Source organism: Porites lutea, chromosome 4, assembly GCF_958299795.1.
Source record: "Porites lutea chromosome 4, jaPorLute2.1, whole genome shotgun sequence".
Classification (NCBI taxonomy): Eukaryota; Metazoa; Cnidaria; class Anthozoa; order Scleractinia; family Poritidae; genus Porites; species Porites lutea.
The window spans coordinates 45,367,834-45,390,012 of record NC_133204.1 but is presented as its reverse complement, the minus strand read 5'-3'; the positions used below and the strand labels follow the sequence as shown (position 1 = coordinate 45,390,012).

Below are 22,179 nucleotides of genomic sequence, written 5' to 3'. Positions count from 1 at the left end.
ACAAGTTACGGAAAATCCGTCGACACGAATTAAAAGAGCACCTTAAGATTAGTAAAATTGCTCAGGTTGAAAGTGTTTTGTTGAAAACTAACAAAGGTATAGCTCCTCATAGTCGCGAAATTTTACACAAACTTGCCTCCACCAAAGTTTCGCAACTTTCCGGAGCTGCATCTTCGCTTGCTTAAGACGTATCACTTTCAAATTTGGCAGTTTTACTAATATTAAGGCGCTCTTTCCAGTGGTGTTGACAGATTTGCCCTAACTTGTTCATGCCAGAAGTTGAAAAAACCGTGGAAAGGTCTATTGGCGAACAGGGCGGGTAAAATTGGTTGTCTTGCCCCATTTGATTATGCAAACTGGCGCAAAAAAAAAGCTCTTGCCATCTTAACCTGACTCTAGGTCAATAAAAATAACGTTATCGGATTTTAACACCTCCAGTCTACGCGACAAGACCACTAGTTTGCCCTTGAAATCAGTTTTATGTCACAAGTTGCTTCATGGCTGAGTTTGGGTAAATATTTATAAAATAGACCTCTTTAGCTTGTTTTTTTTGTTTTCCCAGTAGAGGTCCCAGGGGAACTTGACCCTTTGTCTTTTCATAAATTATGCGTAGATATGGACGTGAAAAAGACGAAATTTAAAAGAAACAGTTCTCGAGAGTATCATCACATGACCTGTATTGGGAAAACAAAACATACAAGCTAGAGAGGTCTGTTACCCATACATTTCCCCAAATAGCTATGCGTTAAGCATGACGTTTACAGCAAACGGTGAACGTGAGATTCAAGTTGCACAATTTTCAAAATGAGAAATGGGCTGGTAAAAACAGGTTAAAACAATTCTTATGTGTAGAACTGGCGTGAATCTACCGATTTTCGTCAGTAAACGACAAGGAAAGGGAAAACTTGGTCACCTGGTACAAACTCACGTTTGCTGTAAACGCGATGATTAATATCTCTCACGTCGAAAATTGACTTTGACAACAGTGAATCAGCTGTATGTACAATATACGCATTTGTCCCCAGGCGCTTAACTTAACCGAGTACAAAACAGTCGACGGAAAATCGGGCTTTTATTATTTTTCTTTCATACAATATTTAAATAGTTTTAGTACCCTTAAGCTTTCCCAGCATTTTCCCAGAGATTAGTAAGAACAGTATGTTGTTCTTTTCTGCTGATTGTTACAAGAGTGAATGCATAGTACGTATTTCCCTCATAAATGTTATCAAAACTCTCAACGTATCAAGGAAAGAAGGAGGTGGCAGAGCTATCAATTTCTAGGAATCGAACACGGCTTTCTAATATCGTCGAAAGATCATCAGGCTAACAGGGCTGGTTTAGAAGTATGACGCAACTACAAGAATGAATAATTCATAAGAGCGTTTCATTATAAGCAAGTTTGCGGCGACATACACAGACATGAAAGCAAAAAGGTTCGGGGGTACTCATTCTGAGCGGGCGAAGACGATTTGAGAAAAGAGCGTCAAAAAAGTCTTGTTGTGTTGTCATAGATTAGACATCTGACACAACCAAAAGCATCAACATAGGAGAAAAGAAAATCATAAGTTTCGCGTGCTTGTGTTAGCCTTCGAGTAAGCTAACCGCGATAGAACGCGCGAGCGAGCCGCGAGAGAACGTGCGAAAGAGCCGCGAAGCCGCGAGGGGCGGAGGAAAAGGAGAGCTTGTAACGATCTCTCATAAATTTTCTTTTTTGCTTTCTTCACCGCCCCTCACACTCGCGCTTCCTATCGCGTGCGGCTTTCGCGTGACTTCTCGCCTCGCCCGCAAGTAAAGAACGTGCTCGCGCGCTAGCTTATGCTTGCGTCCAGGCCGAAATCTCCTTCCGACAACCCCAGTAAAAGGCCTTTACTCTAATGCAACGTTTTGTCTGATTCTCTAACAGTTTCATAGGACATAAAAGGCCATTACGATGGCTCTAGGTTGCCCCCTCTTTCTTGTTTATCCTCTAAAGACGATTATCCTTTCTCCAGCATTTCAGCCTCGTTCACAGATAACTTCAATTACCTACAGAATAACAAAACAAGTTGATGAAAATGTGGTTATACGTCCTCAAGGATACTTAAGAACGATGAAAAAGGGAATTTGGAAAAATTAATATAATATAATCCTCCTAGATTGGTTACCCTCCTTTAATTTAAACAGCGCCTGAGAGGATTATGAAAAATAAATTTAAAGAGTTCTTCAAACATAGACAGAGAAAACAATATTTAAGGGTTTCGACGCCTGACAGCCATTATTTTAAAAGTAAAAAACACAAAAGGTGTCAGGAGCCTTCAGTGGGTTCCTGCAGGTGTTGATTATGCAAATCATGCAAAGTCTTCCTGTCGAGGCATCCCGACCCCCACCCGAGTAGGGTAAAGTTCAATTGGTTCCATATTAGGGTCAGCAGGTATGCTTTCTTATTCCTATCTATCAGGATTTTCGGTAGCATTTGGAAGTACCGGATGCAGTGGTTCAGCTGGCGGACGTGCACCGTTCGCGCCGCTGGCGCGAACGTTGAGTGCCGGAGGCACGAACTCCTAGGGGCGTCCGGGGGTATGCCCCCCTGGGAAATTTGTAAAATTGGACTCCCTAAAATGCAATTTGCTGCGCTCCCTGGACCGGAATTGGGTAACCAGAATTATGACAGGAATCATCTCTTCTTTTTTTTTTTTCGATTGTATGCATTACATAACTAAGTAAATAAAATAAGGGTCAAGTCTTTCTTTGGTTAATAAATGGAAAAAAAAACGATTTTCACACTTAAAAAAATAATTATTTCGTGTGTGAACTGCCGGACGTTACATGTCAAACAACCGGACGTTGCGTCCGGCGTCCGGCCTGAAACGAAACCCCTGATCTATATTTAATAGGAGAATAGGCCATCTGCACTGAGGTCATGTGACATCATTCTTATGAAAATGAAAGTTATATGATTTTGACTTCAAAAAACGATTAGCGCGGCCAATACAAATCATACTACTTTGTTGAAAAATCAAAGTGCCATAAAATATCTCCCTTAAATGCGTTTCCTCTCAAATTTCGCGTGTAAGATAATTTTTATGCACTCTGTCAATTGTTGTCATCAACGGGATTTCAAGTCATTATTAAAAGGAAGCATTGGTCATGTAACCTCTCAGTGCAAGTGACCTATTCGGTCTGAAGCGAATGCTTTTGTTGATTCATAGCTTAAACTTGACGCTTTCTTGCTCGTCTATTTTACTTGATTCTCAATCCATTATATGATTGTTGTGAAAAAGATGATTCGGGAGAATCAGTGATCACATCCGGCAATTCTACTTTTCAATAAAATCCTGCATCTAGAAACTGAAAAACTCCATGAAATCACCTTCTTGGTTTGTAGTTTGCGTGCAAAAAGAACAAAAAGGATACCTTTTTTGACGAATTCACTTCCCTGCAGAAAACTTGAAATAAATGACGTATTTTTTTCAGATAAGGTGGAGTACTTCTAGGTTTTCGCTTGGCTATAAGTTTTTTGCGGTTTCTAGCTCCAGGATTTTATTGAAAAGTAGAATTGCCGGAAGCGATCACTAATTTGGAAGGAATACAATTTGTTGTCATGGAATCGGGCTCGGTAATACTTACACTAGGCTCCATGAGCTCTGTTGAGATGCATCTGTTTACAGCACTGTTTACCACCTCTTCCAGCATAAAATGGACAAGACTGAAAAAAACAAACAAACAAACAAAGAATATACTCAGAATGATAATGAACTTCTCGCGAATCGTTCAATTTACCAGAAAGAAGAAAAAAGAAAATTTTAATTATCCTCTCCCCTTATGGGGCTTTTCTGGGATAATGAGCCAATAATTCAAACGGAACATAATATGGTTAAGAATCCCAACGGTAGAAGGCGAACCAGATCGCTGTTTACAAGCCTGTTCACAGACCCTCTGTTTTCTCTTTAGAGATACTCGAGCGCGCTTAAGAAAATGAAAATGTGTGCGTTTCTAGACAAAGGTGGGCGGTTATCAAGGAAAACGTTTCGTGAAACAGCGATGACGTGCGCTAAAAAGTCAACCTCGTCCCCAGGGCGCTTTTCCCTGGCTTTGGAGGCGCCCCACCTCCAAAGCCAGGGAAAAGCGCCCTGGGGACAAGGTTGCTTAAAAGTCATAAAGCCCTGTTTGTGGGGTGTGGGAGATTTTGATCCACGTCGTGTTCTTTCATCGTGGTTACCAGCAGATCAAAAAAGGTAAACCATTAGCTGCCGTTAGCTTCCCTATGAGCTTGAAACGGGCGTTATTGAAGGGGCAATTAAACAACCAAATAAAGTTAGATAAATATTACAAATTTGAAGAGCAAGCCATACTTCTCATCAGAAACAAATCTCCACAAATACATCTGTAGGTAGTGAGTATCCACTTGAATTTGCTGAAGACCGTATTTACCAAATGTACGGAGTCTGACGCACTCTACTAGAGTCTAAAAACAAAATAGTCAAGCGCATTAGATACAAAGGACTCATGTGGCCAAAAATGACCCACAATGTCGAGGCCAATTCGTGCGCCTGATAAAGGAGCATCAAGAGTATCGCCCATTCGTCCTGGACGAGATGCTAGTTTACTCCTAGCCTGGAACCAGGCTAGGAGTTCTGAAAATTAACGGGCCCGAAAAGCTGTTGTCGTTTACATTAAAGATCGAGGTTTCAATAGTTTACAGATAATGTGATAGAACTGTCAGGAATAAAAATAAACTGTACTGGTTTCGTAGCTAGGAACCATGCTTTTTTGTATTTTGATCTGAATATTTTATTTCGGGCCCGTAAAGCTACCGGGACATTCGAGAAACCAGCCCCAGGCTCTTCAGGTGGGGGAAAAGGACGAATAGAGGGGGAACCTAGCGGGGGATTGAGGAGGACCTTTTACTCTCGCCGGTCCCTCGTTCCCTGATTTTTTTTTCCTGCGCCCATTGCTCGCCTTTTTTCCCCACTAGCCTGGTCCCAGGCTAGTTTACTCCACTTCGCCTAGCATTAAAGACTTTGAGCTTGAAGAGTACGACTTTTGAAGGGATGCCGTTTAGTCACTCTTTCCCCAGGAGGTAGAGAAACTTGAGTGGTATGACATTTGATTGTTCTTGAAAGGCGCAAGAATTTCGTTAAAGACTCAATTTTTCCCCATCCTCGGAGACCCAGGGGCAGATAGTGGGGGCGAGGGAAAGTCTAAACGGGCGGAAAAATATGGCACGAAGAAAAGTAAGGAACGGCGAGAAGAGCCCCTGGGGACAATGTCTTACCAGACCAGTTCCAAACGGTCGCCGCCGTTATGACTTCTGATTGGTGCCAGGAAACTTTTGTGTTTTTCTGCCCAATCAGAAGGCAGAACGGCGGCGACCATTTGGAACTGGTCTTGTAAGGCATTGTCCCTAGGGGCTCTTCTCGCCGTTCTTTACTTTTCTTCGTGCCTTATTTTTCCGCCCGTTTAGACTTTCCGTAGCTCCCACTATCTGCCCCTGGGTCTCCGAGGATGATTTTTCCGTCGCAATCCAAGCCTTTGCCAACAAAGTATTTTACGACACGCTTCCTTCACTCTACCTTCAATCCTATTTTGACTATGCCGGTTAATACCGACACCTTTGAGAATTCCACGGAGCTGAAGATCTCAATTCTTTCGGAAAATAACTTCTGTATGTTACTAAGAAGGCTGGAATCGAAAGCCGTACTAAAAGAAAAAAAGAGAGAATTGTTTAAAATATGAACTTGTTGCATAGAAAGGAGAAGCAACAGAGAAAAGAAAAACAGTAAAGCTATTTGTACCAGTTTGTTGCGGTAAAAAACGATAACAGCAACAATAACACATCATCAACAACTACAAGACTCGGTACCTGGCGGTATAACTCCACTGAGACCTACTGGGCTTGGACGGGTATGTGTACGTGAATTTACTGGAATCTAAAACACAAACACAAACACAAGGCTAAAACCACTCTCGGGGTTTCAAGAGCGAGATCTGTCACAACCTACTTCTAGAATTCTGCTTCGTTCACGTGGCACTGTAGTCTTAATTAAGACTAATTCCTAATTCCTCAGGCACAGTGGCCGGGTACGGTACTCACTGAGCACTAATGTAAACGCAGCCTTTTTTCAAGTATCCACACCGGATTTGGGAACGGTGCCGCTGCGTGACCTTGTACTCGGCGACTAAAGTGGACACCGGATACCTCAGCGCACACGTATTCGGTTATTTCAGAGGAAATTCACAGCAAGTTTCAAAATGGCGTCTGACAGGTCAAAACGGTGCTAGTATGTAAACAGTTGCATTACGGGTAACTAAGGTGTGAACACAACACCATTTTGTGCATAAGGGTAGGCTTCAAAATCGACAAGAAAACTGAATCGACTTTGTCATCGTAAAAACCCTGCACAAACACAGCTCCCTCTGTGAGAAGAGGTTTTAAGACTTCGAAAAAACACAACCCGGGATATTGAAGGATTGGTCAAAGCACAAAAAAAGTGCGAGGAAACAAAACTGTGCGATCCACACCTGAACTATGAGCTTTGCGCACTCCTTCCTCGTAGAGTTGACCAACTTGTGTATCAATGGCTGTCACATCTTCCACGATACGTTTCATAACAGCCCGTACATTCCGAGGTTCAATCGTGTTCATCCAGTCACGTGTCTCTACACTCTTACGAATCATCTGCAGCGTACAAGTAAAATACCAAACCGTCACTACAACGGATACCATTTTTCACTCTCTTGGTAAATTTAATGGTCTGTCTCCCATGGAAACGAGTTACATCTCAGTTTGCTGACTGTTTAGGACGGGTAACTGAGCGGGGTTAGTCGAAGAGACTGAATCATCTAACATAAAGTTATGCTTTTTTTGATAACACGGTTCGTACAACTTCAGACAAACACATTTCAAGGACTTTTAAGGGATTTTTCAAGGACAAATTACCGTTTTCAAGGACTAAGAATTATTCAATAAATCGGCATTCTTTAACCCCCTTTTGAACGCCTTTTTGGCTAAAACACGTAATGGAGTCATTTACGATTTTTACTTCTTCAGCTATGGTGGATCACACTGTTTTATACTAGTTTCCGCAACAACGCTTTGGAAAATGACTGGGTATGACTTGCAATTGCATCTGAGGTGCAGAAACAGCATTCAAAATAAAGAAACAGAAGTAAGACATAGCTCATACACAAAAATGTTTTTAGACGGACAAGGTAGTGAATTTCAAGGATTTTCAAGACGTAATAAAGAAATCAAGTACTTTTCAAGGACCTTTTTTTTAAAGATTGTACGAACCATGGATAATATAGTGCACGAGAGAATGTCGAGTGAGTGGGAAACTACTTGTGCTTTGACTCTCACGCAATCTTAGGCCATTTTAGGCTCCTGTCCTGGAGAATAGACCTTTTTGGCTCGTATGTTTTGTTTTCCCACTTCAGATCACGTGATGCTCTCCAGGGAATTTAGCTTTTGTTTTTTCTTAAATTATGCATACATATGCCCGTGAATGTACGTGCGGTGCATAGGACGACATCTGAAAGAAACAGATCCCTAGGGTACGATCACGTTGTCTGGAATGGGAAAACAAAACTTACGAGCTAAAAAGGTTTATTGGTTTTCTGCAGAAATTGTTGGCTGAGTACAGTGCTATTGCTGCCTCAAAGTTCGAATACGCCACTTGCACCTTTGTTTTTCATTTCTCCTGGGTATTACAGCCGTCCCAAGAGAAATTGAAAACAATGCTTATGCAAAATTTTGGGGGGCAAATAAGGTGCATTATGGGAGGTTTGCAAGTGGTAAATGAACGGAAAGGCATCGTTCAACAAGTCTCACAATATGATAGTTTCATGATTGGCCAGATTAGTCGTGAACGACATACCTGTGATATTGTGAGTCCTTGCATCCTTACATAATGGTTTAACAAGCTCTGTAAAGGAAAACAAACAGCGCGCGCTCTCATTGGTTTACTCCGAAACCACATGACATCTACCTATTCCACTGTTTCCCGCCAAAGATCTCTGAGCGGGCAACATCGCAAAATCAGTGATGTCAAAGGGTAACATTGCACTGTTACCGCGAATGTTGACCGCTCGCTGACAATTACTTTCATAATTTTTGTACTCGTACTGGAAGTATTTTTCCGTGGAATCAAGACATAAAACAAATCAGCTAATGACTGGTCGCTCGGAAGAAGCGCTAATTTTGTGTAGCAGGAATCGCAATTTGTTCCGAGGTGAGGCACAAAAATGAATTTGGAGTCCCCGATGGGATTGGATCCCATGCCAAACACCGGGCCGGCACTCTATCCATTGATAAGATCCGGGTTGGTCCGGTAACTCAAAACTTTCATCCTAAAGTTTAACAAACCGAAATTACCGTCCCAAATGCCATCGTGAATTGCAAAAAGAGTAGCTGGTTATAAACAAGAGAGTGCTTGGATGGACCATTTATCCCAGAATAACCTTAGAAGTAAGGCGCATAATTAAGGGGCCTAGAGAGGATTTGATAACTGACCTGGGCAGTGTGACGAGCCTCAGTGGCAAGATCAGAAGCAGAAGTCGTTAGACTTCCTCTCCCCAGCTCCTCATCGACTGGAAATTGCTCATCAGTGAGACTCAGCTGACATGAAAAATACTGACGTTTTATCAATTGCTCACTTTACTCTTACTAAGCAACAAATTGAAAGAAAACTAAGAAAAATATTACAAATCTTATTTTGGGCAACATAAAAAAGCCAACAAACTGAAACAAAGAACATCATTGACAAAAAGTTCTCAACAACTCTAGTTTGATGCGTGTCTTCTTGATGACTACGGAAACAAACCTTCGTACTTTAAGTCTTTTACACCTTACAGTGGAAATTCCTATAAGCGGCCACATTTCGCAGTGAATTCCCTGACCGTTGCAACAACAAAAGGTGGCCATAAAGGAGGGGTTTAAATAACAGTAGAGCCATGCAAGCCTTTTTGTCCTTTTTATAGAGGGAGGGATTGTTCGAACTGTTCGTAGTAAAGAAGTTACGACTGTACTTTGGATAAATTTAAAAAAAGGCAAAGAGGGGAAAACATTCGGTTGAAGAAGTTGGCTGTTGTCATTCCTAGGGATTACCTACATGAAGGGATGGAGCCTTGGCTAGTCAACGCACAGTGTACCCAGCTACGAGCGACACTTAAAAACACAGCTTACAAGAAAAGCACATACCACATAGGAGATGGTGGATTCTTGAAAATCAAGACACAGTCTTGACAGCAGCAGGATAAGGGCAGGTGGAGCGGTCCCTACATCGCAAAACTCCTGAGAATATACATGGATCGCAGAAAATGCTATGTTAGAAGCCACATGATAAGGAACATAATCAAACAAGAAAAAGATGTTCACGGAACAACACTGCAATTGACTGATTTTGGAGACATCACCTCTTTGTTAGAGGTATGGTACTGACCTTAGCTGACTGTATCACGTGACGAACAAACTCCACTGCCAGTCCTTCTCTGACGTCATCAGAACAGAACGGTCCTCGAAAGTAGGGTTTGACGGCAAATGTGACGTCATTTGCGATGAACGTCTGACAAAACAAAACAACAAGTGCTCTTTTTCTTAGGTAACTTTATATGTGGGAACGATATTTCTGTCGCAATTTCTTTTACTTAAATAAGCGGGCTTTGGATTTCATCAAAGAAGTACTGAACTTCACTTTTCGCTGTGTACGAAATACCAAAATTTTGGCTGATTAACGTTCTGGTTGTAACAAAGAAATCATAGTTCAGACAAGCTGAACTGTCTGACTAACTGCACAAACCTTGAGGTTGTTGAGGGTCATCTTCAGTCGGTTGGTGAGAGAATTGCTCATGGTAGACAACAACTCAGAAAGGGAAGGAGGCTTCTCGCTTCCAGAAGGCGGCGAGGGAGCAGCCAGGGACTGTCTGATATCTGTTAAACAAACTTTACACACAAACATCTACTAAGCTATAAAGTACGAGTAAAAGGTAGGGGTTGCGTTTTGAAGGCTCAAGGATAGAAACGGATTTAATCAACGTACAGAGATTTTAGTTTCTTTTTCTGAAACTTATAACTTTGCTACTGCAAAAGATATTAACAGAGGAATTAATCCGACATGAGACGGTAATAACATCCTAAATGAGTTTTATTGATCAATATTTGTAAGAAAAAGATGGCGATTGATCGATAATGCATCATCACAAAGTATATTTACATCGACTTTTGTAGCATTTACAAAGGGGTTTGTTTTTATCGCTAGCTGGAAAAAGAATGATAGGCGCTGCTCACAAAACACGAACATGGATCATTTTGAAAGCATTTTAGGCTTCCAATTTCCAAAAACCATTTGACCAGCCGAATGGAAGACGAAGAACCATCATGTAGATGTGCGACCTCTAAATCGTTATTTAGTTACTTATTTAGTTACTTATGTATTTATTTATTTATTTATTTATTTATTTATATAAATGCTTTGGTGTTTATAAAACGTGGATTAAAATGTCTATAACTTACCCTGAAAGTGTTGTCTAAGATTTTGAGCGTAAGCTTTCACTCTGTTATGGGCTGAGCGGGCAACAATATTTGCTCCCAAACTATACAAAAATAAATAAGGACCCGTCAACACGTACCCGGGCATTTTTGAATCCGCAACTATTTCTTTACGGAGTCGGCTTCCGTCCATACGTATCCAAGAAATCCAGCATGCGAATCCGCAACTTTTTGAATACGCTCTCCATAGTGGACATTTTTGAATACGTATGAATCCGGAATCGTGTGGACGCTAAATCCCTATTTTTTTTTTATCCAGTGACGTCACAAGATTCAGCCCAGTTCTTTACCGCGAATATTGAAGACGGTACTGAGCGCAATGTTATCGCTTTTTTACGGCTTGGACTTCAGTTTCAAGTTTTATAACGTGTGTGCAGTTAAACCTAGCCATGACTACTGTGCACCTCAATTATACCAAACGGCGGCTCGACATTTTAAAGCTTTTATCCATGTCGGACGGACGAATTGGACGCCGTACACAAGTTAAAGGAGCTACTGACTAGTGCTTAGTGGGACAATTTTGTCAGTGAAACAGTTAGTGAAGAAGATTGGCGATAAAAGTTTCGCATGAGCCGAAGATCGCTTTACAAATTGGCTGACGAACTGAGAGTGAATCCGGATACGTGTGGAGGGGCAAATTCGATTTGAATACGGGTACGTGTGGACGTGGAAATTTTTGAATCCGCAAAGAAAAATTTGCGGATTCAAAAATATCCGGATACGCATGGACAGGGCCTAAATGGATAGAAGACCATAGACTATAACTTGAATATGCATTTGCTTGTAGTCTGCTCCGCGGAAACAAATCCCGTTTTCTCAGTTTCCTACCAACATGCATGCAGACATGACAAAATAATAACGTTATTCCTGAAGTGTTTGATAGTCTAGCCGGGAACAAGGGGAGAAAAAAACAAAACAAGAATGCTGTGTGACCATTCAATGCAAAGCTCAATTCTGCTTTCGTTTCCACACATTTTTCAAAATTAAATTTGCCATGTGTTTCTTGTGGCAACCTGAGCCACCACAGAGGGAAGATAAAAACCCTTGTTGCTATTCATGGTCGAGAGTACTATAGGGCGCTGAAAATAAAGCTTTTAGGCAGGAAAAGGTACGTTAACATCGATGGCGTCATAAGCTCATTGATAATAAAGTACTGATGTAGCGGAATCTCATAAATTCTCACCTTCTTTTATGTTTAGGTGGCCAACGGTCGTTTAACAGGTCTGTCAAGTTTTAAGTTACGTCAAGATCCAAGATATCACAGTGTATTTTGATTGGTTCACAGAAATGAGAAAGCATTCATTGGATGACTTGTTGCCTCATTTTGATAGGCAATTTGTGCCCTTCATCACAGAAATAAATCGTTGAACCGTAACGCAGTGTAAAATTCCTTCCCCCCAAAAAGCTTAATTTTATGCGCCCATTGCTACTGTTGAGGTTCATTTACACGTCAACCGCCGGACGACTTTTCGATCGGCTGAAAAATTGGACCGGACGCTTCGTTCACACGGGTCCGTCCAATATTTTCGCCCTGTTTACACCGAACTTTGAACGGCTGGACCCCTAAATTTTGGAACTGTTAAGGTGGTTCCGTGTGAACCAAACACCTAAACCGGTTGAAAATATTTCTTTCTGTATTACAGAGGGCCATGTGTTAGAAAACTCTTTACTGGGTTAATCATGTATCTACCCTCTCAAAATAAAGAACATTGTATTGTATTGTAAAATTCGTCCGGGCCGTGTAAACGTAACCTCAGACAACGTACCGTCCGACGCCGATCTCTGGGAGGAGTTTCTGCACAGCTTGAAGCCTGCGGTGGAAACGATCCAGTGCTCGTACTAACAGAATATTATCACCTGTATCAGACTAAGAGAAACAGATTTATTTTAGGGGCGTAGCCAGCCCATAGACCTGTAGGCCCGGGGCTACAAATATTTGGTTTGATCACTCTACTGCTTGTAATAAATTATGGGTTGTTGGGGTGAGCTAAAAAGCTCAAGAACTCAAAGTGTTGGTGAGGTCAGTGCGTACTAGTCATGCGTGCAATTTTCCGGATACAGTATGAGGAAATGAAAGTCAGCCAGGCCTACACCTAGTATTGTATTTTTATCTCTTTACATTCTGGAAAAGGTCACGGCAGTTCTGAGTTCGTAAAGTTCTTTTATTCAATTATTTTACTTTTTTGAGTAAGAACATTTTTCCAATTTTGAGGTGTTATTTCCTTGTTGTGGAATCTTATGAGGCACAGCAAAATTGTCGGCAAAAAACAGGGAAGAAGGGTCAGAAATGGACAACGCCTCGGGCATGAAACACGGGTCTCAGGTGTAAAAGGTGAGCAGTTGCTTTAAGAAAAAATCTTCACAAGTGTATAGTATACTTTTTCATGGAAGAACGAGTCAATTACTCGCACAATGTTATTTTACATCAAATTTTAATCACTCCTTTTGCGAAAGCCAGATCCATTCACCCCAAACAAAATGTATTCCTTGATTAACTAGTTTACCATTCTTGTGGAATTCATTATGTACACTTAAAAAAGGGTAAAAAAAATTAGAGGGAAAAGCTAAACATGTAATTAAACTAAAACACAAGAAAACGTTTCAAACGTATGTGCCACCGGGTGACGATAATCATTAAGTCTCGTAACGCCAGTAGGCGTATAAGGCCATAAGGTGACCACAGAACATTAAGCTTGAATCATGCACAGATTAAAAATTCAGATGCCTCAACAGCAAATGTGTAAACCCTAAGAAACCACATACCTCCTGTTCAATTCTTGATTCCGTAAGTTTAAAGTATTCCCTCATCAAAGACAAAATAAAACTTGTCAACTTCTCAGTGACTATCTTTTCCAGTTCTTGCTGGTCTTGACCATGCCTAAGTAATGGAAAAGGGATGAACAAAGGTTTAAACTTGTCACAAGCAAGGTAAACTTTTTCCTCTGCCATTTTGTTAAGTGAGCTCACCAAGTGTAAGGCTTACTTTTGAAGTACATGTACGTGTTGAAGCTGCTGCCCTTTCACCAGTAAAAAATAATAAGGGGTATAATAGTCTTGAATGGCCTTATGTTGATGATGATGATGATAGTCTTGAAATCGGTACAAAAATATTCAAAATTTAAGTGCTAGGAAAGAATTTACTGAAATCTCAGACATCACAGGCTTGATTAATACATTCATTCAGTTCTGCATTTTAGGTTCAGTTCAGTTCAGTTCAGTTCTTTTTTATTAAGCCAAAATATAACACCATACAGGAATACCTATATGAATTGCAACTTGGCAAGGGAGCTCAGAAGAAACCAGAAGGCTTATGAAGCTGGGCTGCCCAGTCACGAAGAAATAAGTAAAATGAAATTCGCAGAGTGGTACGTTAAAAATAGGAACTAAACAGAGACTGAGTTAAGTTCTGTGTATGAAGCGTAGTATAGCTATTAAACAGCATAAAGGATGAAAAACTCTTTGAACAAATTATAAATATTTATGATTCTTACTCTGCCATCTGTCTCTGAATAAACTGCTCTTTGTACGAGGCAATCACTAAGCAGATTGTGCTGAGGAAGCCATTACAGCCACAGTCAATGAATTCTAACAAGTCCTGAAATACAATATTAACTTATAATTCATCAATTAATAATTATATAGAGACAACTTGTTTAAGGCCTTGCAATGTTTTGATTAATTTAAGATTATGCTGCCAACTCTTAAATGACTTTAGCTCTCAGGAAAAGGAAATAAATAGGTTTTAAAAATTCTGGGATGTAATTAAACGGCCAATTATTAAAACGAAGTTTCACCAGTGTTCAAAAAACCCATTCTAAGCCATTTACAGTTTGTCCAATATTTTTTCTAGACAGTATGAAAGACACCATGAAACGTTTTCCCCACAGCACATACATATACGTACGATGTAGACTAGAAAAAGCATGACTGTGGTTTCTAGGATTAACTAACTTAGAGAATGATTTGAAACTATGAGTTAGCTGACCCACAGAGAGGCCCTGCTGGGGCAAATTCGGACAAACGACATGACCCAAAAAGTAGCGACAGAACGTACTGAATGAAATCACGATAAGAGACAACCTCCCTCAGCCAAATTGTGACAGTGAAAGCAAAGCCGAGAATAAGCGACAATGAACGGTGGTTTGGCCAATAATTTATCACCAGTCTGAATGCCAAGAAGAAGAAATTTTCATCAATTTTTTTTGAGGGCCTGAAAGTGCACAACATTCAAAAGCATTCCTTTCATTGTGATTGTATTGACCAATAAAAACATTGCTTTAATTTATTCCGTAACAATTTGCCAACAGAAGACAAAACATTGTGCACTTTTTTTTATCATTGATGTTTGCCGCTTTTCATAACCATTCTCCTCTAATAACTATGCAACCACCAAATTCATAACAGCTGTAGGATCAATGGGCACTCTGTACTCTTACCATTGGTCTTTGTGCTTTGTTCTCCTCATCTGCCTTCTTATCCTCTCTCCCTGTTAAAGAGAAAGTCTGTTAATGCTTCACACTATTAAGGCCACTTTACTCTGTACATTTACTTGCCAAGAATTGTTTCCTCTCAATGGTATGATTTTGTCCAGTTAGCTAACAGTCGAACTGCTTTTTACCAGGCTGTCTCTAGAAACAACACAGGCCTTAAAAATATAATATGTTTTTTTTTGTCTCAAGATCACTTGTCCAATTATCCAGAATAAAGTTTGTCTTCAATACTGTACAATGAACAGATTTCTTTAACAAAACAACTAATCCATGTAAATCCTAGTCATACTTAATTACTTACCTTCTTCACTGACTGATACATCTTCTGACAGCTTCAAGTCCACCTGTGCTTTGAGAATCTTTAAACTTTCATCCAATCTCTCTTGAGCACTACATGTACAACAATAAAGACAATTGAAAGAACCCAACGCTAGGTTCAAAAAAGCATCTTCCAAATCCCTGGGACAAATAGTTCTCCCAGCTGGACAACTAACTCTTCAAGGACTCAGGTAAGCCATCTTCTAGCTAAATCATAAGCTAAGGAAGCAATGGACCTAGGCAAGCAAAATCTGAGAGCTGCTTGTCCACAGGGCGCACTGAAATTCAAGTTTTTTTCAAGTTCCATAATGTTATCTTCAGTGTAAACAAAAAGGGTTGTCTGAATTGTGGGTCAAAAAACACACAGTCAAATGCCTCTGGTAAAGAAGATTATATTCCATGAATAACTGTTTTTGTAGTAGGCACATTCATGGTGTTTACATCTGATCTATCTGATCTCTGTAACCTTTTTTCTTTTGTTTGTCATTCCAAACAACAGCAAAAAGAATGGAATTACTATGCCAACCAGTCAGCACTCATTGATCAGATTCCAGACATATCTACCTAATCAGTATGGGATTTTTGGGGTCAAATTTCAGATGTCTCTTCTGTAAAATGTCCCTAGAGGTAAGGAACAATAAATTAAAAAAGATTATCAATCCTACTGTGCAAGGAATTCATCACACAACTCATCTGCAGGCTCCTTCAGCTGAAGCAGTAGATCAACGCACTCCGCCAATTGTTTGGGGGTGGACTGTAATTAAAGAAAAAAAAGGCATGTAAAAAAAGTCAATACCATAAGGAGTCTGATAAAGTCACAGCCCTGCAGTGTAAAGAATACACTTGTTGACGTGAAGCTATCAGAATAAAAAAGAATGAAGCTCAATGTGTGTAATGCAAATAATAGTAAAGGAAGAATCAATAAGCTGGTTAAAATAACCTTTGGATTTCTAAGCTGTTCTCGTAGTTGAACTATCAGTTGTTTGACAGTCTCATCACAGTCTTGATGAATGCCATGAAATGATGGCATATGGCTGTAATGATGTAGGACGTCCCTTGCTTTTGTATAATACCTGTAAATAAAACAGTAACATTACAAAATTAATTTTCTTAAGGAGTCAGAGAAAGTATGCATAACAACATCACCATGCCTCACTCATTCTTTAAAAAATTCCACTTTTTTCATGTCAATGGTGATCTAAAACGATGTCATGTTTGTTAAAATATACATGTAACCTATGCAATTTAATATCAACAAAAATATTTTAGTGATCTACACGTATCCTTAAAAAATTTGAAACATAACAAATCTTACACAATTTGCTAAAATACAACAATGTAACTGGCTACCTGACTGCCAATCCATATTGTTTCATTTCAACACACTTATGCAATCTTGATGGAAGCTCAAAAAGGAATTGAAGCTGTTGAGAAAGGACAGAGAGAAAGAATCTTTTTACACAAAGTCACCCTGGTCACCATAGTTATTTTAAGTAAACCATGTCACCCTAGTCACCCAAGTCACCCTATAGTTATCCTAGTAACCCAAGTCAGCCTAGTCACCCAAGTCAAGGTGACTTGGGTGACTAGGGTGACTTGGGTGACTAAGACGACTACAACCCTGGTAAAAATATCTTGGAACACTTGAGGAAAGATTGTGTTGAAAACAGACTTGAATGCATAATGTTAACACTGCTCCGGGGGGAGAGGGCAGCAAAAATGCATCATTTTTTGACGAGCTATTGTGTTAGTGTCTCCAGAGTCTTGACCAGGGTTGTAGTCATCCCAGTCATCTTAGTGAAGCCAGTCACCCTAGTCATCCCTGTCAACCGAGTCATCATAGTTATTGTAGCCATCCCAGTCACCCTAGTCATCCAAGCTATCCTAGTCATCCCGGTCACCTCAGTCATCCAAGTCACTCAAGTCATACCAGTCACCCAAGTCATCCCAGTCAACCTATTGTAGTCAACTTAGTCATTGTAGTCATTCCAGTCACCCTACTGACCCTAGTCATCCCAGTCACCGCAGCTATCCTAGTCATCCCAGTTATCCTAGTCAATCTCAGTCATCCCGTTCATCCCAGTCAATGTTATAAAGTCATCCTGGTCACCCTGGTTATCCTCGTCATGCCAGTTATTGTTTTCCCAATACTCTGTTACTCTGTTCAGTAACACCTGCCACAAAATACCTTTTTCAGTAATGCATGAACACCTGACAATTTGGTTATCTGCTGTCTCTTTCCTTGTAGTGTGCCTGTTATTTTCTCACTGAACTCGGTGATGGTTGACATGTTTTCACGTAGCTTATCCATCTCCTCCTCCATTTTCTTGAAATCATGCTTCATCTTTTAGATAAAATATACACATGCACCACATTGAAAACTGAGCACTTTACTCTCTGAATCATGACATGAGATTGTGTACAGTTGACGCTCTTAAAAGACAACTCTATAAGACGGACACCTATTTATCTCAGTCTTCCAGGTCACCCAAGTCACACCAGTAACCCCAGTCACCCCAGTTATGCTAGTCATTCCAGTTATCCTAGTCATGCTGTGTGCCATGTGGCCCTTGTGGTTTCTGGTCGCTGCTTTATTTACTCCCTTTACTTGACATCACTTTTAGACAAGCACTAAGCGCAAGTCTCAAAGGTGTCCCCTTAGAGATAGTTGACTGAATTAATAACTTTTCCATCTGTATAACAACAAATTCCCTTGATGTACTTTAGCCATTGTAGGTAAAATTCAGTCTTAGACAAGGATAAACTAATTTTCAACCTATGCTAACAGCATCACATCCGTAGCAAAAAGCTAACACTAGTAACCTAATACTGGTTTAACCTGAGAATGGAGTCTACCTACAATATTGTAATCATTTATAAAGGGTTCATACAAATATTGCAACCATTTTTCAAGGACTTTTCAAGGACTTTTCAAGGACCACATTAGATTTTCAAGGACAACCTACTAGGAATATAACTTCACAGATTGTACAAAAATGCATATTCCCAGTATATTCTAATAAGACTTTAAGGCTTTAACTGTTTGCTTCACCAAATTCTCCACATTTTCCAGTTCACTTGTCTTAAACTGATAGTTAATTATTGCATAAAACATGGAGCACTTTATGTAAATGACCTTTACATTCACTGAGATACGATTTATATTCTGTCTTGGACAACCAAAATGCATCAAAAAATTCTTTCCAGGCTACTACATTCAAAGTTGAAGAAAATTCAAGCTCTTTTCAAGGACTTGCACAGAAATTTAAGGACTTTTCAAGGAAAAATGGAATTCAAGGACTTTTCAAGGACTTCCCCTAAAATTCAAGGACTTTTCAAGACTGTGCGAACCCTGTTATAATAAATTGGCCCCCCCAGGGGCCCCACTCACATATTTTAATGACGGGGGGGGGGGGGGTTGGTGGGGTCCGACAGAGGTTCATATTTTATATCCAAAAATATCCCAACTTCAGAATTTGTCTACCCAAAAAAATCCCTACTTTTTTTAGCACACCCAAAAAAATCCCTCAGTGTTTTTACATCAGCAAATTTTATTATTTATCTTCTGGAAAGCTAAAACATGCTGTGACCTATTGAATATTTCTCTCTGGATTAGATGCGCGTGGAGTGCTGGTAATTACTTCTCACATAGATTACAATCTCAGAAATATCCCGTAATACCACACAAGCAGTAAATTGCGCTTATGTTATTGTTGATTTGAGCTGATGAAAAATACAATACCCAAAAAAATCCCTGTGTTGTTTTTGCGACCCAAAAAAATCCCGGCATCTTTCATAGACCCCAAAAAATCCCTTTTGGCCAAAATGTCAGACCCAAAAAAATCCTTCGGACCCCCCGTCATTTAAATATGTGAGTGGGGCCTCTGGGAGGCCCCCTTTGCAGGGCTGTCACTAAGGGCAAACTTTTCCCCACCTACTATGAGCATGATCCTTGGATAATTTCATGAGCAATAAAAGGAAAGGAGACCTAAAAAAAGACTTCCTAGGCATTCAATACTAAGCCTACTAATTGCATAATTATAACTGGAAACAAGAGATTCTTTCGTAAAGCATTAACTTTGATCTTGAACAGTGACTTTCCCTTGTTTTTCTATTATTGCATAAATATAATGTACAGTGAAAAATCTTTAGAACACCCCCACAAGGACAGAGCCGGGTTTCCAAATTTAGAGGTGTTTGTATTATGGAGACAGCGATTATAGGAAGTTTGGCATCTTTGGAACTTGAAGAACTGTATATAATAGAGGACAGGGTATCCTCAAGGAGAGATTCAACCATATGTCTCTTCTGTCTGGGTGACTTGGTATAATCGCAAAAAGTTAAAGGATGCGAAGTCTATTTTTCAACGATGTTTACATGGACATCGCCGTTGTTGGATCGTAAGGTCCCTAATGTGTGTTATTTGGCAGGTATACAATATGTACTTACAGCCTCTTACTTGCTGTAGTCAAGTATACAGTTAACTCTCTCTAAGATGGACTCCTTTAGGACTGGCCTTACGTTTCCACCTCAGAGAGAGGAAAGTCTTACAGGGAGTCAAACAAAGGGAGTAAAGAAAGGCAGGGACCAACATTAGGTGTCCGTTTCATAGAGGTGTCCATCTAATAGGGGTGTCCGTAAAGAGAGAGTCAACTGTATTACTAATGCATTGTTCACCTTCCTGATAGTATCCGTAGCACTAATAAACTTGTTATAGTTTTCATAGACCAGAGTCTGCATTTCACTGTCTAAAGATCTGATTTCTGCAAACAAAGTTCAAAAATATACTCATTTTTAATGAAACTGACAATGGGAATGTGTGTGCATGAGTGTGATGACTATTATCTCCCATAAAAGCTGCATGTTGCAGATTTAACTTGGCAGGCGACTGTTAGAAACACTCCAAAGAGATCACTTCTCACCTGGTGCACTGGCAACTCATGCAAAGAGACAAGGCCATTGGGAAGGGAAAGAAAAGCCAAGCCCTCAACATCAAATTTTGACTTTTCTTTTTAAATGTAGCTAACTATCATTTAGTTAAAGTTCAACTAGAGTTAGTCCAGCAAGTGGTCCTCCGCATCTGCAGTACAGTTGTACAGGTGTACTGTATGTGACCCGCAAGATAGCCGTGAGGGGTTTTTGTAGGGTTTCAAGGTTCATCGCATCAGACATGCAGTGTTATCAGCTGATCTTTGAAGGTCAAAGTCATCCAAATGTATAACAACACAGCACCAGGCATACATGCAAATAACACAATGGATTTGCTGACTTACGTTTGGCAATATCGGCCTCTTTGTCCAACAAATCATTCAATGATTTTTCTTTAAAAAGCTTTTCTAAATATTCGTCTGGCTTGAAGTGGGCTCCATTGATGTCACAGTAATCAATGGCAGTTGATTTACCAGCCTCTTCACCAACTCCATAATACATCTTTAGCATCCCACGGCGCTGACGATGCCGCACCCGTGCCATCTCTCCCTCTTCCTCTGTTGGGAAAAAAATCAATCAAATATCAATATTAATATTGTTTGCTTATTGATCATCACCAGTCCTCTACATTCCCAGTGGAAAATAGCTTCTGCACTTATGAACACCATCTGACTCTATTGATAATTTTGTTTTATGGGTTTCTGGCAGAGGTAGGGTACCCTGCGAGCAGAGGCCACATTTTCGCTGTGTGAGCTGGAGTGCGAAAAGTAGCCTCTGCCGACAACTGTTCAAATCCATCAAAAAATCTGGACGAATGAATTAAAAAAAAAACAGTTTTTTCCTGTTCTTGACCAGTTTAGAACATTACGTGAGTCTTGCGTGGCAGATCAGAGTTGTCGCAATTTTTATATTCTCCTGAAACTCGCGCCCTGTGATGACAAACCTGACAATTAAATTTGCTGGCAAATTTAATTTGCTAATCCCGTGAAGAATTTCACGCATGCACCATAGAAAATTGAACAGTTGTCGGTAGAGGCTACTTTTTGCACGCCACCTCACATAGCGAAAACATAGCCTACACTCGCAGGATAGAGGTGGGGCTGTATTATTAGCCAACTACACTAACTTTGAAAATGAGTTAAAAAACACAAATATAGGAGGATTTTTGGGTAAATGACCCGCCCCTTTTCCTGAGAGACCAGCTACTTAACCCTCAATGACAGCCCTGAGGGGGATTAAGCGCGTCCTTTTTTATACAGTACCTAGTCTTGTAAAACTTCAATAGCGAGAGTGAAATAAAAACTCCCCAAAACTGCAGCAAAAATAAGACAAAACATCATCACTGCAAACATTGCCCCTTTTCTGGTCAGAACTTTGTTTCCTTTGAGGTTTGTTGTGACACGATGAACATTTCATCTCTCCCTTCTCTTTTACGGATAAGTTGTCATCATTTTTCTTTCTTTCAACTAATTCAGCAGGTTAATTAATACGCCGGTACGAGCGATATTGGAATAACACTTTAAGACGATAAAAGGATAGACTTAAAAACTGAGTTCGATCTTCGGGCTGGTCGTTAGGAGCAAATAACAAAGATGGTCGTGGAAGAGCGTGGTAACATTCATGTAAGGAAGAGATTTTGAACACTGTTTCGGTTCGAAATTGATCAGCTGAATGGAATTACAGGCGCTCGGGAATTACGACTACGTTCGCTAACAAAACGAGAAACGCTCATAGTTAAGCTTAACAACAAGAACGTCAAGGTGAACGCTAAATTGTTACTATTTTTATCGAAAACTTACCCTCAACTCCATCCATCTTGAATTTTGAGGTCTTTGGTCTTCAACATGCCATGTAGGCCTACACAAAACGTCCCGAGAAGAGAAAGAGCCCCGCACGGAGAACTGGAAACGAAAACAA

The 22,179-nt window shown here is 40.2% G+C and overlaps 1 protein-coding gene across 1 annotated transcript; it reads right to left on the bottom strand.

The window, feature by feature from the left end:
* Positions 1-1,055: 1,055 nt before the first annotated feature.
* Positions 1,056-22,091, bottom strand: LOC140933781 (vacuolar protein sorting-associated protein 51 homolog). Its single transcript, XM_073383422.1, has 24 exons — positions 22,062-22,091; positions 20,607-20,819; positions 20,011-20,096; positions 17,522-17,677; positions 16,684-16,757; positions 16,274-16,406; positions 15,999-16,087; positions 15,317-15,405; positions 14,962-15,011; positions 14,017-14,120; positions 13,289-13,403; positions 12,292-12,392; positions 10,490-10,569; positions 9,777-9,919; positions 9,420-9,542; positions 9,179-9,271; positions 8,492-8,596; positions 7,857-7,904; positions 6,502-6,658; positions 5,843-5,909; positions 5,553-5,679; positions 4,332-4,444; positions 3,607-3,685; positions 1,056-2,025 (listed from the first exon to the last, which is right to left on the bottom strand). The coding sequence occupies exons 1-24, from the start codon at positions 22,075-22,077 to the stop codon at positions 1,996-1,998; spliced, it is 2,391 nt and encodes a 796-aa protein (XP_073239523.1). The 5' UTR covers positions 22,078-22,091; the 3' UTR covers positions 1,056-1,995.
* Positions 22,092-22,179: the final 88 nt, after the last annotated feature.

Bases quoted from the DNA above. Each gene is read 5' to 3' on its own strand.
- LOC140933781 (XM_073383422.1), bottom strand. The intron at 16,407-16,683 runs GTAGCCAGTTAC...TTTTATTTACAG, and splicing joins CAATATGGATTGGCAGTCAG to GTATTATACAAAAGCAAGGG. The intron at 15,406-15,998 runs GTAGGATTGATA...TTGTACATGTAG, and splicing joins TGTGATGAATTCCTTGCACA to TGCTCAAGAGAGATTGGATG.